The following is a 23,917-nucleotide window of genomic DNA, read 5'->3' on the forward strand; positions in this document are numbered from 1 at the left end:
TTAATATTTGTTTTGCCTTGGAACAAATTATTTCAACAAGTACTACTATTCTGGGTTGAGTATTTCGTGTTTTTTCATTTCCCATGACTGAGTTATTAATGAGTGTAATTGCTGGCTTTGTATTGAGGGACAGGAAAGGGCAGGTTTCATCAATAAAGTTAACAAAGGCTTTAATTTCTTTTCTATGCCCTTATAACATTAAGCACAATAATAAGGGAGCAAAGCGAGAATAGATTCAGAACAGGCATTTGTCATGTTGTCTGCTTATTCCGGTTCTTTTTATATTTGTAATGCTAAAGTTAAAGAGCTACTGGAACGCCTGCCAAATGGAGAACGGCAAAAGCAAGCGCCTTTGTCTATGATGACTCACACAACAAAGACTGCAGTCTCACCGCCGATAGTTCCCACACCTCATTTTTAAGTGTCCTCAAAGTAATACGAATTCTTAATATAGGAATTTACACATGATAAAGAAAAACAGTAATCGTACCCATAGACTATAATATATATTCTGATTAAAACACAGAAAGAGTTCATGGCTGCATTTAAGCCATGTTTTTGTGGGTCAAAGTTGAGATCTGCACCTGGACTTGAACTGTATGAGTCAAACTAAAAATAAACTCATTCAACTCGCGTACATTGTACTGTATGGATTTAGCATCACACACAATGCACTCACTTCTGGTGCATAACAAACTCACTGAAGCTTAGAAATAATTATTTAGAAGGAAAACAAATTGACTGCAAATCATTTATTTAGCAGTGCAATTCAGTGGCAGAAACGATGGATCAAAAGAATGACAGGTTAAACATTCTGCCAGCACTTCCAGGAAACAAAATATCTGACAATTCAGTAGTTGTTCATAATAGGATCTCAGAACTTTTATTAGACCACATGCTGTAGGTTCTGCCAAACAAGGCAAAAAGGTGTAAACGGTATAAATATTCTTCAGGCTTTCCTAGTAGAGAAAATCATTTTCAAATGTTGCATTTATGCTTACGCATTAGCTATCTTAATTTATTTCAAACCCTTCAATCAACTAGATGTGTAAAGAAATAACAATAGATTTTGGATTAGTAAAAGTTTGTATTTACCATTTATCACAAAATATGTTTGCATGTTTAACTCTTGACAGCAAATTCAATACAATAAAATAATCTACTGCTGCCCTCTGCTGGAGCAATATACAGCTTTACAGCTTGTGCGTATTTGACATTTATTCACAGTTTGAACAAATGTGCAATATTAGCTTTTAAAAGGAAAACAGCAAATACCCAATACTGTGATAGTTATTTCATAGCCTTAAACACTGGTTTATGTGAAACAGTGGAGCCTAACTTGACTTTCCCCATTTGCTTTACCCAAAAGAAAAGCTGAAGTAATTACACGTATAGTAGTAATGCTTTTACATCTCTGCCTCCCGATGCATCTGTGTTTTCCTCTTGTCATGTTGATGTTTAGTGAGTCCGTACTTGAAGAACTCATAAACAGACCAGCTGATGGCTGTTGAGGGCATTTGGTAAATTATTCTTGCCTGCACGCCTCTGAAGAAGCCCTTCAGGCCGCCCAGCCTATAGACCGTCCGGAAGGCATGGGCTAAGCCTGAGATATGTCTGTGAGCACCTTGGCCTTGGCCGGGGCTTGGGCCGGGGCCTTGACCAGCGGACATGGAGCTGAGAGCCAAGGACTCCTGTGTGTTGAGCAGGGTCTTGCACACATCTAGAGGCGTGGTCACTGCAGCTGCGATGGCACCTGCCAGAGCACCGGACAGCATGTGAGACGAAGGGTTGTACTGTCTGTGGGGGTTGAGCTGCTCCTGGAGATACTCGTATGTCATGAAGTGGAAAGCTTGGAATGGCACATTCATGGTGAGCTGAGTAGTGTAACTGCGATAGAACGCAGCAGCGCCCTCTTTCTGCCACACAGCACCAACACAGTCCAACACGCCCCGATATGGAGAGTTGTACATCTGCATGCGTTGCTTCACCACTGCAAAATATTCATATAATTACACAAGTTATATTCCGGTGTAATCCAAAATTAACACAATTGTATCACCAACATGACACAAGTTACAACATATTTATCCAAATTGCTGCACTAATTCCCAATGGCTGCATATGATAGTTACAGCGGCAGCAGCTCACAACAATTACTTTGATAGACATTTGATTTAGATTCTTGTTGTTAATTTTTTAAATCTTTTATTAAAAAGGCAGTTCACAGTGGGTGCACACAAAAATATAAACTGCTTAACTGCATGTATTTCGGGGTTTAGGGTTACCATAGTTATTATTTATACACTGGACAGGGTCATTTCTGTTTGTTGAAAATGTAATACTTCCTCAATAACTACAGCTCTATGATTATCTAGTTGTGACCTTTCAAAGATTTAAATGTTCAACTGGGAAGAACCTTGCAGCCAAACTACAGTAGATAAATCCTACATTCAATCTCTTCAACATCTTCACATGTCAAGCACTAAAAATCTTAATTAAAAATCTTCTATTTTACTTTATTGAATTAAAAGTAGCGGTGGGCAATACATAGCTTATAATATATAGAAATAGTAGTTCAGAAAAAAAATAAGAACATTTAGTATATTGTCTAAAAGTACAAAACAGCCAAACTGCAGTTAATTTACAGTTTAATCATTTTCAGTGCAATTCTTAAATCTTAACCATGTCATTCATGCACATGATTTAGCTAATTTCTGATGGATCATAAATATATGATCTGGTTATTGTTATTAGGAGAATAAAAACATTTGCAATACTGACCAGACATCCCTCATGCAAAGTTAAAAATAATTATTACCATTTTATATTTTACCTTCAGCAGGATTCATTATTGCGTCATGAAGCAGTGTAGCCACACATCCAGCAGCACCTGGGGGGAAAAAAAGAGTTGTAAAACATATGAACACAGTTAAACCAATATGGATTCTACAATATTCTACTGACTAGACAGACACTAACATATTTTATGTAGTACGCAAATCCAAACATGTTAATACCAGTAATTCATATGGGAAAGAGGACTTGACCCGCTTTCGTTTAATTTGACAAAAAGCACACGGGTCGAGTATACAAGGCTCTCTGAGGTCGGCTAAGGGCTCTGGCTGAACTGAATGTGTGATACTTGTCACTTGAGCCTGGTACTTTGTTTAAGTGCACCAACAACTTGGCCTTGAAACAGTCCTGTGATAACCATCACAGGACTGGCAATACCTGCTCTATAAACAGAAAAAACTCAGCAGAAGCAGATTAGTGAAGGTGCATGTTGGCTCCAGAGTATTATGTAATTAAAATTTTAAAAATGAATGTTATGGATTTTGTGTATAGCATTTAACGGTACCATTAGCCAAATGACTGTTAGCTCCTGGGTGTACGACATCACTGAGAGTCCTTTTGAGTTTCTCATAGCAGGCAAAGTACAGAGCATGAGCAGGTCCTGCCCCTATAGCTGTTGCATTTAGCCCCCTCATTGGCCGCCACACTCCCTCTGTGGCTATAATCCGTCGAAGAGCGTCCATCACGTTTCGATATCGAGCAGCTGGTTCAGGCTGAAGGCTCTGCATGCGTGTCTGAAACAGGAAACAATGCAGCAAGAGTCAAAATTGATTAACGAAAGACGGTACTGCCAAAATGTGGAAATGGTATTGGAAATTGTGTGTGTTTTTTGTGCATGAATAATTCAATAGAAGGAAGTGTGGCATTAGCTCAAGCTCCAAGGTTACGCCAGGACAGAAATAGTCGTCCTTAAAGCCTATTTAACTGTTGACACGAGCACACCTTTCTCTCATCCTTGTCATAGATTAACGGGCAACGTTCAACATAGTCAGGACATATGTGCCACATACAACGTTGTTCTGGAAGTTACTTCATACATGGAATACAAAGAATATTAACATATTTATTTCACTGTAGTCTGCACTGACTTGTACGGTAGATTTGCTGTGACAAATTACAGGTGTAAAAGACACAGATGAAGTCTGTGACAGAAGCAGCTGACCATGTTACACAAGCAGATGACATGTTCATGACCAAATCAGATCTTTGGAGTGGCTTTTTAAGGTGAAAAGTTGGAATTTTATAAAGAAAATGACAGCACAGTAGGCAACACTAGGGACAGTATTTTTGAATCAACATAATTTGTCATTCAAGCAGTAAATTGTAATTACATAGACCCACTAGATAACACTAGTCACTCAAAACGCATTGGTCACTCCTCAGCAATACAGTACACTCTTGGATTAAAGAGTTAGCGGACTGGTTTCTTACAATAAAAATGGGCCTTTTTTACATTACCTTAAAAAAAAATGTAACAAATAAAAAAGCGCTATTCAAAAAAAATGTCCCTGAAGGAGTTGGATACGTAGTATCTATTGCACATGCAGCAGTACGTTTTGTTTTTAAGATCTACACCACCAAACATTTCTGCTTTAAATAACCGCAGCCAATTATTCTCCCGTATCTCCTAGTTCCTGCTCTGTCTGGGGTAACGCTTATCCAAGCAACGCTAAACATTCATTTTGATTGCAAAAAAGAGCCAAACAAATACTCAAGACATTCAGAGAACATGCAAATCATTTGCTAAATCGAATCAGCCAAGTTGAACTTTACCAGAAGTTGTGCAAAGTCTTTTAACTTTTGTTTAGACGAACAATAAACATAGACAATATTTACGTTAAAACAGCAATGTCTTTGTTTTTGGTCTAAAGCTTTGGAACGTGTTAAATTATGACTTTAAAAAGTTACACTAATGTTTATAATGTAAACAAAAATGTATAGGGAGAAATGAATGATGGGCTATGTGAATAAGGAAAGGATCAAAGAAATGTATGGAAATAAAAAAAATATTTTAGTTGAGTTTAAAAGATATATTTTCTTCTTGTTCCTTCAGTTCATGCTAGTGATGATAATGGATATAGATAATATTAACAGATTTTGATTTCCTTCTACAGTTTTTGATTTGTTTGACAATGACATGAACAATACATAAATAATAATTCTCTAACGTAAAACATAATTAAAGTGAATAGATTAAGCAGCCAGAGAAGCAGTACCTGTTTTGTTTGAGTCAGAAAACAAGACTACTTTTATCACGTTGTGTAATATAATCCTTTATTTAGGATGCGTAAGTGAACAAAGCTTTCAGAGTCAGATTTAGATGAACTTGTCAAGCGGCGGTGCCACAGCTTTAGCTCGTGAGTTTCTCTGGGCAGTGAGCGTTAGCTGACCTTGTCCACTCCCAGCAGCGTGTTAGCACGCTAGTTAGCATGCTATGCTAATAAACATGCCACATTAACACAATTTGGAAAGTCTTTTACGCTTTGCAGGATCACATGAGCTCGGAGAGCGTGTAGCTGCCGTTCTGTAGTTACCTTGACACAGTCGACAGGAAACATGAGGCAGTGCTCCATGATCCCTGCCACGGCTCCAGCCAGCATGTGAGTCCTTGCGGAAGCCCCCTGTGGCAGACCCTCATAGTCTGGCTCATGCTCCACAGTTTGTTCTGCCGCACCGCGGATTGTACCAACAGTCTGAGTTTCCGTCTCAGCACCGATTCGGGGCGTCAAAGACCCAACAATACTTTCGGAAACTCTCCAGAACCTGCCTCCGAGCCAACGGACTTCTGCCCCTGCGGAGGCTCCAGCAACCCCCGGGTCACCGTCTGACGATTCCGCTGTCATCCGCCGCTTCCTCACAAATCCATCAGTTTCCATGTGAACCCAGCGGATGTGGTCCAGAGTCAGACAGCGCGTAGTGAAATGTAGGCCTCACATTTCTCTCACAAGTTTTCAAATCTTTTTCTCCCACTGTCAGGGCTCAGCAGGAGAGGCCCAAACCGCTCGAACATCTGCACGGTCTCGTAGGGGGCGCGATCAGGAAGTACAAGCTGATTGGCTACAGTGTTGCAACTGCAGGCTGTGATTGGACGACACACATGTCACTCAGACGTAAATAAACTTATGTATCTAAACTTCGAAGGTCATGAGACGTCAAGAATTCGACTGAGTGACATGTCGCTCTTTATAACCAGTGGCTATAATAAACTGAGATGAAAAAAATAGGCTCTTGGAATAAACAAAGGTAGTTAGAATTTTTATATTGCATCTGCCCAACATGAAGTCGGCTAAACTATTCGATTTATATAACTTTTATTTTTATTTTCTTTCTTTTTTTGACATTTTGAAAAAAAACAACCTTTTTATTTCCCCCTGTGTGTTTAATTTCCATTTTCTTTGGCAATATTTTGTAAATACATACTTTCGAGCGCTTTCCTTGCCATTTGTGTCTTAAGTAATATTGTGTGGTCTCTGTTTGTTTGTCTCTATTTAGCTGTGTTTTAAATGATGCATATTATGTTTTATGTATTACTTGCACACTGTGACCTGATGTCTTTTTGCCTCTGCCCAGGGACGACGCATGCAAATGAGCTTGTAGCTATCTCTGGACTATATGTTTATATATGTATTTATATATATTGTGCAATGTCCCTGTCAAATAAGTGAATAGGTCCGAAGATTATAAGATATTCCTTTATTGTCCCACATGGGGAAATTTCATTGATGCAACGCAGGTAGATACAGAGGTAGATACAGAAGAAAAGAACAGATCACTTATAGGAAGTTTGAAAAACACTCTCAGTAGAAGATCTCCTATAAACAAAAACTCCCATAGACAAAATCTCCCATCACCCAACAGGGGATGGAGGGAAAAAAATAATAAATAAATAAATACCTAAATCTATCATATCTTATATGTGGGGGTTCTCTTTAATGATGCTGGGGTTAAACAAAGGTTCAACTCCTAATAGAAGGCTTCAATTTTTTTGGTCAAAAAATTCAATCTAAAGCTGTGCTAGTGGCTAAAAAAAATCAACACGTGTTAATACGGTCCTATTTCACCATAGGATTTGTGAGAGCTATGAGTTTGAAACTTCCTCATTCCACTGTTTGAAAGTTACCCCAGCTTTAAAGCTCGTATTCTGACTTTTTGAGCCCAATAGCTAACAAGTCACGGAATAAATAAAGATATATATGTATGTTGTTGTTGTTGTTGTTGTTGTTGTTTGTTTTTTAAAGAGTCAAGAGTATGAATGTTCACCACTGTGAAATGATCACACCAAAAGAATAAGATAAATAGGTAGACATTTTATGTAAAGGATAATTGCAGAGTGGACATGAAGCTGGGGACAAACATTAAACCTTATTTTAAATATTAAATACTACTGTTATAATTTTTTTTAAACACAAGAATGTACATGTACATGTACTAGTTCTACACAAATCCAGTCCAAAGGTAAAACAAAAAAGCTTATGAAAAAAGGTTTATATTTATTCTTTTGTGGGTTTGGCGTACAAAAGGATCCTGATTCATCCCAGAATGGTTGATTTGACTGGGAATAATATTCTAACTTTCTTATTATGAAATATATGCCCAGGAGCTTGTTATTTCCCTTTTATCAGATGGAGGACAAAAAAGAATAAATGAAGAAAAGGTCTGTGGTCCCTCCTCATCTTTAAAGTAAAAAAAAGTATTTGTTGTTTTGGTTCTTAAGTCATTATTTAATCTTCATAGTATATGATCATGGAAATGAGAGTGGATTGTCCTAAACTTCCCCCCTTCTATCTGGCCTGGATAGAACTAGAAAATGCACTTGATGAATGATGAGATAATGGCAAGCCAGATTCTGGTGTTAATCAAAGGTTTGTTAACATCCACCATTTTGTCATCAACATTGAACATTTTACAAGCTTATGTCAAAAACTGCTAAATGTTATCGCAGTTGCAAATGTGAATCTGGGTAAGGAATCCATAACATTAAATTCATTGTCTGCATTTAATTCATTAGAAACTGATTGCCAGTAGCCTGTGTTTACCTTGTTTATTCTCCAGATGATTTTGTCACCAAAAGCAGTTTGTCCAGAATATTTGGAAGGTCTAATTGTGTTTTTCTGAGGCACTGTTAAGCATAACTGAGTTTTCCACTTTTAATGCCTGGGAGAGCCTTCAGTGGTTATAGTGTTGAATTTCTGCCGACAAAGGGGAATGAAGCGTTAAATTCTGCTTACAAGAACAAAATCTCACTTGTGATCTAGTTAAGGTTGATTGTCTGTTGTCCACAGACATTCCAAATAGGAAAACCAAGCAGACACTACATTGGGATCATTTCTCTTCCCTGAAACTAATGCTTCTCTAATACACCAGGGGAGTGGCATAAGAAGTCTAGAAGGAAACCCTAGCTCATTATAGTACCGCATTTCATTCCTTTCACCACGTGAGTGCTCAATCCATACCAGCCGGAGGAGTTGTTTTACACTGTCTAAGCAAAATAGATCAAACTAAATATCAAGAGGATAAGACCGGTAACTAATTAGATTTTCCAATCTGTATTTTCTGTTTTTTTGCACTAATTGGCATCTGTCTGCTCTTGCACTACCGTTTAAACTATAAGATGCACAGCTGTCTAGGTTATTGATGCATTATAAGCACCACTATGCCAATATGATAACTTCAATAACAGCACTAAAGGTACCATTTGTCTTAAGAGGCCATCCTTAAACTCTTAGACATGCTCTAAGGCCTACACTTTCTCATGACTTGACATTTGGCTATAAAAAATAATATTTTTATATAGCTAATAAGGAAATTAATAGTTGCAGTAGGCTACCTTATGTCAGGCTAATAGACTATATTAAAGCCTGCAGTTAATTTATAATTAATATGATTTATTTCTTTTAACTCTTTCCAAACTGAAACATACCGGTACGTAATTATATTTGCAACCAGACAGTTTAGAGGCTCTTTATTGAATGATCCTGGGAGCTTTGTTGCCTTGGGCATTATGGGTATTGTGACCGTGCAGAGTCTCTCATGGCAAGCAGGTCCTATGTGTAAAGAGACAAACCAAGTGTACTCTTTATGGAAAGTACACAATCAAGGTCTGTGACGGGACAGTACCTCTGGACTGGGAGATTAGAATCAGAGGGGCACAGAAGGAGAGCGTGAGGGCTCACAAAAATTATATTAAAAACAAAAAAACTGAACAGCGGCATTACAATGTTTTGAAAAGGAACACGGTATTCTGAATAGTTTGTTATACATTCATATAAGATAAGAGAACCTTTATTATAAATTAGAGAAGGAAAATGTACACATGCATTTTTGTCGTTCAAAGCCTAAAAATCATGATCATATCCCCAAGTATATCCCAATATATTCCTCCTATTTTAGAAAGGTAATTGTACTCTTAATAGCATCAAAAGAAACAGTGTACTGGAATACAGTTACTCAAAAATTAGTATTTTAAATACTTTGTTTCCGTACATTCAGTTACATCCCAGCACTGCAAATTGGTCACTATAGGTCAGTATAGGGTAAGCTGACCTGGGCACTATGTGGTAAGTTAATAATTGAGAGAGAAAAAATATGAATAATTACTTAGAACATAATGAACAAACATACAGAAAAGATCAATAGCTAAAATTAGTCTCCAAAAAGTTTAACGTTAAAAAACTTTTAAAAATCTGTATCCAAAAGAATGTGTCATAGTCCAAAATATGACTTGATTGTGTAATGTATGACTATGTGTCTGTTCTGTAACACTTTCACACAGCATTACAAGTGCAGCAGCGCCATCTGGCGGCGAAAGCATTCATTTTCTTACCTTTTCGTCTTTTTTCCCCCCAGTGGACGTTAACTATCTTGAGAGTCTTTGAGACACACGGCCTATTTTATCTTCTGTCCAAGGTCCAACTTTTTAACCCGCTTTTGAAATTAGAACTTTTCGTCAAGTTTGCGCGATCAAAGTCTATCGACGTAACCCCGCCGGCACAACTCGTTCACTTTCTCCTGATGCCATGGCGGCAGCGGCGAGCCACAAGGGGAGACGGGCCATAAGATCCCTGACCCAAGCGTGCAATTACAGCCAGACTGCTCTAAAGTCGCAGTATGATGCACTCGTCATCGGCGGAGGTGAAGTATAATAATGGAGTAGCGCACACTGCACAGGTATGCGCTGTGCTCACTGACCCTTTCTTTTATGTGCAGGTCACAATGGACTGGTGGCGGTGAGTTTGGCCTGTGCAGCTGATAATATTCAAACCACAAGGGCTTAAAACAACTTGCTCTGTGCATTTGATGTGCAGGCTGCATACCTTCAAAAAGGAGGAGTGAAGACGGCTGTTCTGGAGCGCAGGCATGTGCTCGGTGGTGCGGCAGTGTCTGAGGAAATCTTCCCCGGTAGGAATGTAGGAACTAGGCCTTACTTTTACTGTTTAAACCATGTACAATGAGAGTTTTTTGTGCAGGCTTCTGCTTTTCAAGATGCTCATATTTGCTAAGCCTATTACGACCACACATCTACAAAGACCTGGAGCTCAAAGTAAAGATTATGAGTAAACACACAAAGAAACATACACGAAATGTAACGATCTCTTTATCAATGTGTTAGAAACATGGCTTGAAAGTATACATAAGGGACCCCCATGCTTTCACCCCCATGTTGGAGGAAGGAGTTCAAGGGGCTCCACCAAGGTCCTTGACCCTGGGATCTGATCTGACTAAGAACCTAGAGGAAATTAGTAAATTCTCCCAGAAGGATGCAAGGGTAAATAAACCTCTTAATCTCTAGTTTTAGTATTTTTTGTAATGATCTAATGATACGTTTTCATCCATACCAGGTGTATACAGATTTTATAAAACACTTGGACAGGTTGGCAGATTCCATTCAACCTCTTCTTGATGCACCTCCTGTTAACATTCCAGGTCTCACCACGGGCTCACTGCAAAAGAGGCTTTCTGCCGCTAAAACGCTGCTGCCCGTGATCAAATGTGGTTGGTTTGTGTAAACAGCGATATTTGTACATCCTCGCCCCATGTATGATTTAAACATTTAGTTTGAACAGGATTAAAGTTGGGTCGAAGCATTCCAGACTTTTATAGCATTGTAACAGCACCTGCACTCAAGGTCTGTTCCTTGCACAAATATTTGATGGATTTATTTATTTATTATAAAAGCAGTACACGATTAATAATTTTCTTTTTTAGATACTCAATCAGTGGTTTGAGTCTGAACCACTAAAAGCGACTTTGGCCACAGATGCTGTTATCGGAGCTATGACTAGTCCTAGTAATCCTGGCAGTGGGTGAGTAGCACAGACAAACACACGCTGTAACCGTGACGATCCTCATTAACGCTCCATGAATATGCTTAGATATGTACTTTTGCATCACGTCATGGGAGAGTTGGAAGATGAGAAAGGTGCTTGGGGTTACGTTGAAGGAGGCATGGGAGGATTGTCAAACGCTATTGCTAATGCTGCTACATCATATGGCGTGGATATTTTTACTGAAAAGGTAAAATTAACTTATATTGTAATATTATTTTACATTTTAACTTTATTATTACTCTTGGCATTGGCAGGAGGTGGAGCAAATCCTAATTGATTCAAATGGTGCTGCCAAAGGAGTTGTGCTAAAAGATGGCATGGAGATTTATAGTAAAGTTGTTTTATCAAATGCTACTCCTTATGTAACGTACAAGAATCTCACTCCACAGGTAATAAGAACATTTGGGGGAAATTTACAAATTTTCTACAATGGCAAATTACATCTGTCTTTCTTTTTTCAGAATGCTCTCTCTCCTGAGTTTATCAAAGCCGTGGATCAAATAGACTACACCTCACCTGTCACTAAGATCAATGGTACGCTGGCATATCTAATCATTAAAGTAAATCTGCCCATTGCATCAACCACTAATTATACTTGAGTAACAAGGTTGTCATAGATACTAATCCATACTGTAGTTTCTAAAGAAGATAACTCACAAAATCAAGTCTCAATTCAATTTAAAATTTCACATAAATATCAAAATTGGTATTGAGAATTCCACTGGATAATAAAATAACCCAAATCAATTTTAACAGCACTTTATTCTCCAGTTTTGAATGCATCGAACTATCTGAATCAATTAATTTCTCCTTTTAACATAGTAGCTATCTCAGAAACACGGTGGAACTGTGGATTAAAGTACTGAGTTTAATATGAGTGGTTATGATATATGTACCGATATACAGCTCAAGAAAGGATGAGGTTTTGCCTTGTATTTCGATAAAAATCTGGACTGTCAAATTGTTGAAAGTATGTCTGTTGCATTGGATGAAGTCTTTTAATGTATAACTGTGGAAATGACACCTCATAAAAGGAACAATATTATTGTAAGCTGAGTTTAGACAGGATACCAGGATCAGACATTAACTTATTTAAAGTTTGCAGGGGAAGCTAATTTAGCAAAAACATAAGTAACACTTTATTATTACAATTATAATATTATATAATATTGTATATTATAATAGAGTTATAATAACACTGACTTGGCTGCTCAGAACTGGAAAACAGCCTTTGAAAAAACACAGCTTTCAACTCCTTTGGATATATTCATTACCCTCTATGAAAAGAATTGCCCTATCAAAAAAATCAACCAAAGAGTTATTGAACTCATGCTAAAAGAAAAAATATGTATGTAAGCCGTTTATTAAACTCAGAACAACTGAGGCTGAACTAAAGTACAAAAAATACAAAAATAAATTAACTAGTATTCTGAGAAACTGTAAAAAAGAATACTACACCGAACTACTAAACTGTAAAAGAAATGATATTGGGCCTCAGGTCTTGGGCCTCGAAGTCTAAAGAATAAAGTCTAAAGAATAAAGTCTAAGATGTACAACTACAGTAGGTAACACTTGGATACCAACCGACAAAAAACACCAAAGAAGAAGAAGAAGAAGTTACTAAAAACCATCATTGGAAACAATTGTTATCCAGAGTACTTTCTGGATGCTGATAATAAAACTATAAAGAACAAGGAGGAAATTGTAGAGGCCTTTAACCACTTTTTTGTCAATGTCGGACTTGATCTTGCTTTAGAGATTCCCACCAACAGTGAACCACTCGATAACTTAATATATCCAAATCACAATTCAATGTTTTTTACACCTGCCAATGATGAAAAAGTAATAGATATTACCAGAAAATGCAATAATAAGAGATGTATGACATAGACATGAGAACAGTTAGGAACATAACTGATGAAATTGTCATATAATACATCATACAAAGTAAACAGCCAAAGTCATTCCACTATATACAAACCTGGAGACAAATACTGATTTAATAATAAAAACCTTAGATACCATTGACCATGATATTTTATTTTTAAAAATGGAAAACTATTGCATCAGAGGACTAATAAAGAAATGGTTGGGCAGTTACATGGTGGAAAGACAATAAATGGTACAAATTAATGAAAACAAATCAGAATACAGAACAATATCTTGCAGGGTACCTCAAGGCTCTATATTAGGACCCACTCTATTTTAATGTACATCAATGATATATGCAAATTGGATGGATGAAATTTTATCAAATTTGCAGATAATACTAATATTATTTGCACAGGTTAGGATCTAAATGGAAATGAATATATTAAAAAAGTGGTATCGAAAATAAATTATCAATCAATCTGAAAAAAGACTAAATTAATATAATTGTATCAACCAAAAGCAAGAACGCCTTTAAATAGATGTCTGTTTCAGTGCGGTGAGTGAAACTATAGAATGGTTTAACGGATTAATTAAAAGTCACTTTAAACCTGTGAAATATTACTATATAACAACAGTCTCATAAATACTAGTTGTCCTAGTCGTCAATATTTTCCATTTTAATTGCTCAAGTTATTTACTGAATCATAACTGTAGGTGATGTTTTTGGGGGCTTTTACAGTGGCTGTGGACAAGCTACCAAACTTCCTGGCAGCTCCCACACCAGACAATAAACCTGGACCCCACCATCAGTGCTCCATTCACCTCAACTGTGAAAGTGTGGACGTGCTGGAGACGGCTTATAAAGAAGGCATGAACAGTCGGCCATCATCAAGGTATAAGATTTTTAAAATGCATGTGTCTATATAGAGCATAAACTAAACACACAATGTTTGTTTATCTCTCTTTGTACGTTTTCCCAGACCAATGATAGAGATGACTATTCCTTCTGTGTTGGATCACACACTGGCTCCCCCTGGCTGCCATGTGGTGTCATTGTTCACCCAGTACACCCCATATTATGTTGAGGGCCGGGAGTGGACAAACCAAGAAAAAGAGGCCTTTGCAGACACTGGTACAGCAAGAGACATTTTTAGCAGAAGAAATAAGTATTTAACATTTTGATACATCAGTTAATTGATTTATTTTGTTTAGTTTTTGATTGGATTGAACAATATGCCCCGGGATTCAAAAGCTCAGTTGTGGGAAGAGACATCCTCACTCCACCTGATCTAGAGAGGATCTTTGGGTTAACAGGAGGGGTAATGTATTCCGAGAACAGTCCAACTGTGTGTTCATTTGAATGTAGCTTATTTGAGTGTATAAGGAAATGGATTGTGTGTGTGGTTATTCTGTCTTCTAACACTGAGTGAACTTCTGCCAGTTGAGCAGTAAAAAATGGTTAATCTTTACTGACCCTTGCACCACAACCCGTGACTCAAAGTTCACATGAGTTGTAGCACAAACATGTACAGTTTGTCGTCTATGCATTAGCAATGCCATAATGATTCATTTCTAGAGGCAAAACAATGTATGTAAATTGAACTAAACACTTTCTCCTTTGCTACAGAACATTTTTCATGGATCAATGTCACTTGACCAACTCTACCTCGCACGACCACTGCCCTATCTGTCACACTACCGCTCACCTATTAAATGGCTTTATCTTTGTGGCAGTGGTGCCCACCCTGGTCAGTTAAGTTTCTATGTCTGCTACCAGGTGCTTTAGCTACCTAAAGCCCAAACTAGTAGTAGTTATTATGCACACAATATGGTGACTTGTATTTCTTCACACTAATATGCTCTCATGTTGAATGTTATTTTTTAGGAGGTGGTGTGATGGGATCTGCAGGTTGCAATGCAGCACTCACTGCCATGGGTGACTTAAAAAGATAAAAATGATCATTCAAATTGCCTAATTTTAAATGTATAATGAATGTAAATGTCTGACAATATATCTACAAACCAATGATATCAAATGATGCTAATGAACTGCTATCAGGTGTTCTTTTGCCTGGGATCCCTGGTTTAAGACCAGGATCATAACTAAGGCTCCAGGGAAATACTTTGGAACTAAAGGTCCTGAGTGGGCAGAGATAGAAAACCCGCTGCGTGGGAATCGAGGCGCACTGCGTGGGAGTCGGGATGGAGATGTTCCCCATTCGGGGAGTCAAGAGTGGGGAGGCTCCCTGTTTGCACTCAGCATTATGGCAGTCGCTGGAGGAGGAAGAAGAAGAAGAAGAAGAGGACCTTATGTGCTTGGCCTCTTGTGTTTTGAACTCATGTGCTTTTGAAAAATAAAGTCTAAAGTCTAAGACGTACAACTACAGTGGGTGGTGGTAATGTAACACTTGGATACCAACTGCCATGAAACACCAAAGAAGAAGAAGAAGACAACAGCTGGTTTTCTGTATATTCTTTTCAAAATATGCCAGTCTGGTTATCACCTCCTCTGCTGTGTCTCAGGCCAAACTCAGGCAGAACAGGGTCAAATCAGGTTTATTCGTTTTGGTGAGCTCATTGGTCATTTATCATTTAGAACAAAGTCAAAGTTCTCTTATCTCAGCTTAACGTTTTGTGCTTCGTGCAATGATTCTGTAGAAAATATTTTTCAGTTCCCTTTGAAGACATTTTCGTCCTGTTTATTTCACCCACTTACATGTGGGTACAGTTTTGGTTCTCTTTCAGCCAGCACTTAAATCTAAAGGTGAACATGATTTAAGTGGATTGTGAGTTCCACAGTTTACAGCTCTTACAGGAAAAGGTTGATTGTCCAAAAGACGTCCTGCACTGTGGGATTTTACAGTTTTGGTGTGACGAGCCTCTTGTCACTCTGCAGCTGTTTAGTCTCTATGTAAATGTTGTGAGAGGTTCAGGGGCCAAAATATATTTGAAACAAGTTGAGAAAACAAAAATGACTGAAGCTTTCAAAACTTAATACATTATAATTAAGCTTTTTAACCTTGAGCCCAACTTTTTCAGAATAGAGTCATCTGGGGCACATTAATACTGACCCCTGCCCAATGGTTATAGAAGGTCTAAACAACTAAACTCTGCCTACGGCCACATTTTAAATAGAGCTGCTAAACTGGGCTGTGCCTGTAGGACTAAATGAGAGAATGAAGGGGGGGGGGGGGGGGGGGGGGGGCGGAGTCGAGAGGTATAAGTGTCACAGTTTGATTGGTTTAATAGATATTTACACTTCAAACTATGAACTCACCTTCTTCAATCAGGCTTAATTCTCACTAAAAGTAACTAGGAACCAAAGAAAATGCTATACCATGTACACACACTATATATTTGAGACAAGACAATAAATACAGAAAATTACATATTTATATTAACTATTACTATGCAGGAGAATGAAAAACTTGCATGCAAATGTTGATGTTGTATCAATTGTAACCAATACATTTTCTATGCCTGCTTTGCTATTATTCTGGTTCTGGATGACTAATCAGCAAACTCAAAATGGATTTATCCTGCTGATGTGTTAAATTAATAACACTAAGATGGTGGCAGGCAACCCACCTGCATGAATCTATGGAGATGGAACATTTTACTGCAATAAAAACAGCTGAAATGAGGTAAATGTCTATGTTTTGTCTGAAATCTTGTAGTGGGGCTTTAGTAACAGCGTTTTTATTTTTCCCTTTTCCAATGTTACATTTAATGTATCACATTTGATTAACTCGAGTCAACTAATAACACCCAGATTGTAATTGGCCTTGACATTACCATGGGCTGAAACGTTCCTGCTGCAGATGATAGTGTGTACTGTCCCTTTAAGACGCAGCGCAGACTGGACCCTGACGCTGAGGAAGTTGACTTAACCGCAGATTCCCGCAGATTCGATACTTGATTTTCCCCCAACAATGACAAATAAAGCCGTGCTACGCCAAACGTCCGTCTGAAAACTGTAGGGATTTGGGACGATAATGCTGGATGGTTGCGCTCATGAAATTCACCAGAGATATTTGCTGGCTCTTGGGACTCGGGAGCGGTAAGAGACGAAGCACGGTTCATAACTTTACAAACTTTTACCACAAGTACAACCAACCGCGATCCGCTTGCTTAAGTTTGGGGCCTGTTATTGCGGGATCTTTCCACACGCTAATTTCAATGTATTTGAGTAGTTTGTGACTGTATCTGTACATTTCCGCCCCATGATCCATGTCTTGGTCAAACAATGAAAAGTTGCCCTATTGGCAGTTCCACCCTGGCTCGCGCCTGTTCGCAGCCGCGGCTCGTGCCCACAGCAGATGTGGCACATTACTCATTAACTTCACCTTTTCCTCTTTTAGACACTGCTGCACTTTGTTAATCCCAGTAAACCTCTGAAATGACATCGGCCTATGCTCATCGTCACACTGAGCAACACGTTGGCTCCATTCTTGCTCTTGAAATGTATAGTTTCTGTACCTTTTTTAAGAACTACTTAAGCTGCATTTACTTGGACCGTATGATGTTGTCACTGCCGTTTTACAGCAACTCGAGCCTCGATGACTGTAGACACGTCTGTCACGATGGCCCATTTCCTGGTTACTTTCACAATCTATGATGATAACCTTGTCGTATTTTGCATTCCTGTGGAAAGAGCTCACCTTTCAGCCCTGCACCATTAGACAGTCTTCTTCACGGAGGGAAACATTGAGTCTTTTGTGCGGGTTTGGGCCCGTGTGTCTTGTATGGTGAAGATTTGACTAAAACATTTGCTATAGGGACAGAGCCTGGACTGGCAGGAGAGCAAAGCCTTGACATTTGAGAAGTGAGCCAACGCAGACAGCTGAAATTCCTCCTGCGTTTCATGTGTAGAGGTTTGGACACCTACAAGTTTATTTACAGACGGCTGGTAGAAGGGTGAGCTAAGAAGAACTGCTAGTTGTATATGAAGCCGGGTTGATATTGCAGTACATGACACTTCAGACTAAATGCCTAAAGCTGCTACACAACAGTTTCAATATCACTTTAGGCTGAAGTTTGACGTCCAAGCATCAGGAGACTTAACATGAGTCACAGATCAACTATGAATGTGTCACCACTCTGGAAATTGTAGCTGGACTTGATGTAAGACCAATCGTATGAGGGTTAAATCGTTTTGCCACTATTATCCTTGAATAAGTTCTCGGCCTTCTAAGGGGACACTGATAAAAGCTCACTAAATGATTTATGATCTCACTCAAACACGATGATGCACAGATGTGGTGAACAGCCTCTTCATAAGTGACAGGCACTGTTTGCCTCGGTCTTACTGCCGGGATCATTATAAATATAAATCCTTCTGATCCCAATGAAATAAAGGCTCGACTAAGGACTGGGGCTACTTCTTAAATCTAATTGTGCTCATAGTCTTTAGTTTACTTATTAAAGACTAGATGTTTGTACCCAGCAGTGTCTATTTTGAAAAGGAACAACAAATATCTCTTTAAATATTTTATTATACAAGCAGTCTGTCAGATACAGTGATAGTAACCACTAAAGTGCAGTGGTTTGTCAAAAATATGACATTTCTGCAAACGTATGCTTTTGTTGCGATTGACCAGTTCTCTGACGTGTATTTGAATAGGCCCCCCTGTCCAGGAGGAGCACATGGACTGTGGTCCCACTGCCTCTGACCTCGGTGACGATGTGGATTTGTCACAGGTAAATGAATGGAGTCAGTTTGACCGGCCAGTAGTACTCTGAGGTTCAAAGTGCATACTCTACTTTGTTATGTTCAGGATGGTGTAAACGGAGAGGAAGAACTGAGTGAGGAGGAGAAGGTCAGGAGAAGAGCAGAGCGGCGCAGAGCCAAAAGAAAAGTTGTTATACACTTTCAAGCAAGTTTTGGTTGTTTGATACAAAGTTTTCATCATGCCTTTTTTTTGTATCTTTTTAGCGTCGCAGAAAAAAAAAGAAGGAGGAGCAAATAAAGCAAAATGACCAAGTAAACTTTAAAAATAAAACAAAAAAAACTTAACAACAGTGATTCTTTAAACGTTGGCGCCTGTGATTTAGGAGGAGGAGGAGGAGGAGGAGGAGGAGGAGGAAGAAGAAGAAGAAGAAGCCGGTGGAGAATCTGAGCTGGATGACAGTGAGTCTGAGGCTGAAGATGTGAAGGATTTGCAGAAGGAAGCAAAACCTGTCGCCTTAAACAAGCCAGCAACCACTACAGTAACCACACCTCCTGGAATAAAAGCACAACAGAAAAACCAAAGCCAAGCCAAATCTGCAGAGGAGGTATGAGGAGTTCTCTTAAACAACACTGTTTAACCACAAAAGTCATATTTTCTTCTTCTTCAAGGAACCTGAGTGGGACGTAAGCAGTGCCTTCTTTGCCAACGCTGCCAGTCATATCAGACCCAAAGTTACAAGTCGCAAGTCCAGGGACAACAAGGAAAACGAAACAAAGAAAGAGGTCAGTCAAATACCTGCTGCATTCCATGTGTGATGATGTCATTTTTTGTTTGTGGAATAAGCCTGTTCTTATTGTGAAATTTGTTTACAGCTAATGGTGAAATGGTGCTACAGTATTTATGTATTTAACACTTGCTTACCTTAAATTAAAGACTATACACATCATTGATTCCTTACAGACAAATGGACACACTGACATGATGAGTAAGAAAAGTGCATCGTTAACAGGTATATATCTATATACTGTTTCTTGTATTTAGCATCATTTCTCTTTGATTAATATATATTTTTTTTAATTAGAAAAGGGGATTAAACTTGTGCAGGAGGGCCAGTATGCACAAGCGGTCATAATGTTTACAGAAGCTATTAAGTGTGATCCGAAGGATTACCGGTAAATCGATCATTAGTACTTACTCTTGGCTGTTGTGCATAAATGCATGATTAATGTTTGCCTTTGTAGGTTCTTTGGGAATCGCTCTTACTGCTACAGCTGCTTGGAGCAGTTTCCCCAGGCCCTGGCCGATGCTGAACGCTCCATTCAGCTGGCACCTGATTGGCCAAAGGGCTACTTTCGCAAAGGTATAGCGCTTATGAACATGAAGGTGAGTGCTGAGAATGTAAGATCATTATGTGGGTAATGGAGGAATGCCCTGTAAGTGAACTCATAAAATGAGTTTTTAGAGGTACAGTGAAGCTGAAAAGGCAATGGAGAAGGTGCTGAGACTGGACAAAGACTGTGAGGAGGCCGTCACGGACCTCTTTAACTGCAAAGTACTACAGTTAATGGTAAAACGCTTAAAACTTAGGTTTTGCTTTTGTTTTGTAGACGATGAAGTACTTTATGTTCATGTGTTATTGTCTTTAGGAGCACGGTTTTGATGAAATGCAAAGTGTCTATCTACTGGAGAAGTTTACAACGGTTCAAGCTGTTTTGTCATCTTGTTCAGATGTTGTAAAAGGTAAGACTGATTATATGAGTTTTGTTTGTTCAGGTAATTTCAAGCTGCTTTGTATTTTGACAGTAGAACTGCAGAAAGATCAAATGCACAGTGACATAAACGCGACTCTGTGACCTTGAATTTCATAACCTGTTTTGTTTGGCTTGCAGTATTCTGTCACACAGCTACTTCATATATTTATTTGAAATCATTACACCCCTGGCTTGCCTTTTAGCCGTGATTTAAATTTTTATTTATATTTTTTTTATAGGCAGCACCGCACAAGATCCGTTTGCATTACAAACAGGGTATGTGAAAGTATGGCAATTAATATGATTTACATGTTTGTATGAATTGTAATTTATATGCTTTATTTCTTTAACAACAGCCCTTGTCCTTCTCTCTGGGTTGGCAACGTGACAACTGAGCTAACAGAAAAACATATTTTGGATCTCTTTAAAACGTAAATATATAAATACAAAAATATCTATCTATTCTATAATCTATTATAAAATCATGTTTTGGCTGTTGGTCTGTTTACTTTTTGTTTTGTAGTTGTGGTGAAATTGAAAGTATTCGTGTTCTACATGAAAGATTCTGTGCTTTTGTTAATTATAAAGATACAAACATGGCAGCCCGAGCCATGGAGAAACTGAATGTGAGTATTTTCCAAAATGATATGCTTAATATCATTAAAACATGTGAATCATTAATGTTGACCTACTATTGGTGCTTTTAGGGTTATTGTATTGAGAACACTCGATTAGTTGTGCGCTATCCTGACCGCCGCACTCCAAGGACCATTCCTATGGCACTTAAGACCTGTCTTTCTCTCTCACAAGCTGGGATGTCTGCTGGGTAAGACACACTAAAATGATTGTGTTTTGAAAGAATGTATCAATGATATAAATGCCACCGCTTCCTAGAGCGAGACGGCGTGGCCCAGTGAATGGAGACGAGTGTTACTTCTGGAGAACCACCGGTTGCCATTTCGGAGATAAATGTCGCTATAAACACATTCCAGATCAGAAAGGCAAAGACAGGAAGCCATGGCAACCTTGAACCCGGCCTGTTTTTATATCTCGGAGGACGTATAGACACAACTAAAATGCTGGTACCATTTGACGGCCACAGTGGACTCAATTAATCAAAGGAGCTCCAGTGTTTCCTGCTCAACTCTAATGAAGACTTGTTTTTACTCAGTCAACGGCGCTGACTGCAACATTTGCCTTAACCAAATAAATGATAAATGATATGGCCCAAGGTAAGTGGGAAGATCAAATCATTGTCTAAAGTAATTCAACCTGACCCCACTTAAGTGTCCTGTGTGGGCTCCTCTTCTGACAGTACAGGACTAGTGTAGAGGAAGTGAGTGGCCTTGGGCCGGCTCGTCAGGTCCCATGACTGTTTAGTATCTCGGCAATAAAAGCATTTCAGGACATTTATCCCCGGATATATATATTTTCTGTTGGAGCCCAGTTTGAAATCCCCACAAAACTTCATTGACTTGTGTGTAAAATGTACAAGAACTTTATTTTTGGGAGATCCTTAGTTTATTTCCACCTTGTGCCAAACTCCTCAAAAGTATTTGTAAATGTGTTCATCTGTTTTTACCTTTGGTACCCTTTTAAGCACCCTCAAATCTTATGTATTCTTGGTTACTGGTTGACTTTTTATTTATGGTCTTATAGTTTCCTCAACCAAGACAAAATCTATCACTCATCCCACTGTTTACAGTTTGGTTCTGGACTGTTGTGAGAGAAATGTAAATGCATCTAAATCCTCCTGTAGATAAACCGATTGTCCTTTCTCCAATACACTTTGCTGATCAGGTTCTTCATCCCTCGCCTTGTGCCTTCCTAACTCGCTGGACAGTGTTGTCCACTCTGATCCACTTTTGAGCTTTCAGTGTTGTGACCCTAAAGCCTCAGTTTCAGTATTTCAGTGAAAACCATGGAATGTGGCTTCTAATGGCTCTGCACTGAAACCCCCTTGTCTGATGCATGTGAACACTAAACAGTGCATTAATCTGGTTTAAGTCCACACTACGTTCACTAGCACACTATGCCCTGCACAGAATAAGTATTTATTTGTATTTATACCTGTTTAGTTTTTTTATAACGATGCAACTTGAGGCATCTTCTGCCTGATGTACTGTTATGTCTAATAATCATGTTTGTGCACTGTCCCACGCTAGCGCTCAGTCAGCATCACAGTTGTTTTTGTAGTTTTAAATGTTTGGTACAAATACATTGCATAATCCACTTCTGGATTTTGCTAGTTCATCTTTTGGCCAAGACCTCAAAAAGGAATTGATCAGCAAACCTTAGACTACTCTTGTGCATAACTGTTAACTTGCTTTCATTTTCTTCTCTCACTGAGTCCCTGTTACTAGGATACAATCATAGCGGCTGTTTTTTTATTTCAAAATTTTAAATTGTGTGCGTGTTTTTTTTTTTTTTTTTTTAACATTTCAATGTCCCTTCAGAAATTGTAATTAACACTGCACACTTTGCCTTCCAATTATTATGTGTTACTCCACTGCAAGCAAGTCTTTTTATATCTAATAAATGTGTATCTGGGAAACATCTTTGAATTTGGCTGTATTTACTTTTTTTTTTTTATGATGATTGTCTTACACAGTATTTCAACCCAACTGATGAAGACAAACCCTGTGTCATGGGAAAGTCTAAGTTTGAGAAGGAGAGTGCAGAAACAAATCTACTACAGATCTGAACCCCAGTGAGAGTCTTCGGGATGAGTTTTGTGCAGTGGTCACGCTCTCACATCAATACGAGATCTTGATGAAAAAAACAATACAACAATCTTTTTTGCGTGTGTGACCTTTATTTTATGTGGTGATGTGTTTTGGGGCTGGCAGTGTACCTTTTCTCACAGTGAGTGTGGTTATTATGTTGGCCACACGATGGCAGTCTTGTACATTAAAGCACTTGGTCCATTATAAACCAGGTTATGTCAAACAGAAAACACTTGCAAACGGGTCAGAGATAAAGAAGACACGAGCTGAAGTGGGCACAGGACCGAAATTCAATATACACACCAAACCAGAGACAAATGAAGTCAAACCATCTGATAGAGACTTGTCCTTTGTAGATCAGGACGCCTGTGTTTGCCTCTTTGGTGTATTGTCTTGGATGCCCAGAGAGAGGACTGCTGAGCTACGCCTGAGGAGCTGAATTATTTTTTAATCTGTTTCATATCTTCCCTGATGATGGCAGAGGGCAGATGTAATCAGAGCAGGAGGAGAGGGCAGCTGATCCTCAGGCCCACTCTCACTACACAGAGCTGTTAGGTGTTGGCACATGGGCCATTACACCTGTCTAGTCGAGTCCATTTAGGATGATATAACCAGTTGCAAAACAAAGCTGTATTTACTAACTTCACATGCAGCTTTTTTCATAAATACTGACTTAGAGGTCTAAAAACAGGTCTACTTTCCCTGCCATGGACAGT

At 38.7% G+C, this 23,917-nt stretch overlaps 3 protein-coding genes across 4 annotated transcripts; 2 read left to right on the plus strand and 1 right to left on the minus strand.

Moving 5' to 3' along the window:
* Window positions 1-737: 737 nt before the first annotated feature.
* Window positions 738-5,872, minus strand: slc25a28 (solute carrier family 25 member 28). Its single transcript, XM_072436643.1, has 4 exons — window positions 5,388-5,872; window positions 3,359-3,587; window positions 2,834-2,890; window positions 738-1,990 (listed from the first exon to the last, which is right to left on the minus strand). The coding sequence occupies exons 1-4, from the start codon at window positions 5,727-5,729 to the stop codon at window positions 1,407-1,409; spliced, it is 1,212 nt and encodes a 403-aa protein (XP_072292744.1). The 5' UTR covers window positions 5,730-5,872; the 3' UTR covers window positions 738-1,406.
* Window positions 5,873-9,854: 3,982 nt separating this feature from the next.
* pyroxd2 (pyridine nucleotide-disulphide oxidoreductase domain 2) lies at window positions 9,855-15,097 on the plus strand. 2 transcript variants are annotated; one of them, XM_072437454.1, is made up of 16 exons: window positions 9,855-9,984; window positions 10,060-10,079; window positions 10,158-10,251; window positions 10,320-10,393; window positions 10,463-10,618; window positions 10,692-10,845; window positions 10,917-10,978; window positions 11,059-11,156; window positions 11,226-11,367; window positions 11,435-11,569; window positions 11,642-11,714; window positions 13,792-13,945; window positions 14,033-14,184; window positions 14,265-14,371; window positions 14,680-14,800; window positions 14,938-15,097. In XM_072437454.1, exons 1-16 carry the CDS (start codon window positions 9,870-9,872, stop codon window positions 15,003-15,005), a joined length of 1,725 nt encoding a protein of 574 aa, XP_072293555.1. In that variant the 5' UTR covers window positions 9,855-9,869; the 3' UTR covers window positions 15,006-15,097. The 2 variants fall into 2 exon arrangements, with proteins under 2 accessions (XP_072293555.1, XP_072293556.1); XM_072437455.1 differs by having other exon boundaries at window positions 11,071-11,156.
* Window positions 15,098-16,919: 1,822 nt separating this feature from the next.
* Window positions 16,920-23,031, plus strand: LOC140351006 (uncharacterized). Its single transcript, XM_072436641.1, has 16 exons — window positions 16,920-17,112; window positions 18,676-18,752; window positions 18,830-18,910; window positions 18,988-19,035; window positions 19,134-19,328; window positions 19,393-19,506; window positions 19,685-19,733; window positions 19,806-19,896; window positions 19,966-20,107; window positions 20,187-20,291; window positions 20,371-20,464; window positions 20,715-20,751; window positions 20,832-20,906; window positions 20,999-21,101; window positions 21,183-21,301; window positions 21,370-23,031. The coding sequence occupies exons 1-16, from the start codon at window positions 17,055-17,057 to the stop codon at window positions 21,503-21,505; spliced, it is 1,524 nt and encodes a 507-aa protein (XP_072292742.1). The 5' UTR covers window positions 16,920-17,054; the 3' UTR covers window positions 21,506-23,031.
* The last annotated feature ends 886 nt before the right edge of the window (window positions 23,032-23,917 follow it).

Source organism: Eucyclogobius newberryi, unplaced genomic scaffold (genome assembly GCF_026437365.1).
Source record: "Eucyclogobius newberryi isolate DKJ021-1_F unplaced genomic scaffold, fEucNew1.0.hap1 SCAF_8, whole genome shotgun sequence".
NCBI lineage: Eukaryota > Metazoa > Chordata > Actinopteri > Gobiiformes > Gobiidae > Eucyclogobius > Eucyclogobius newberryi.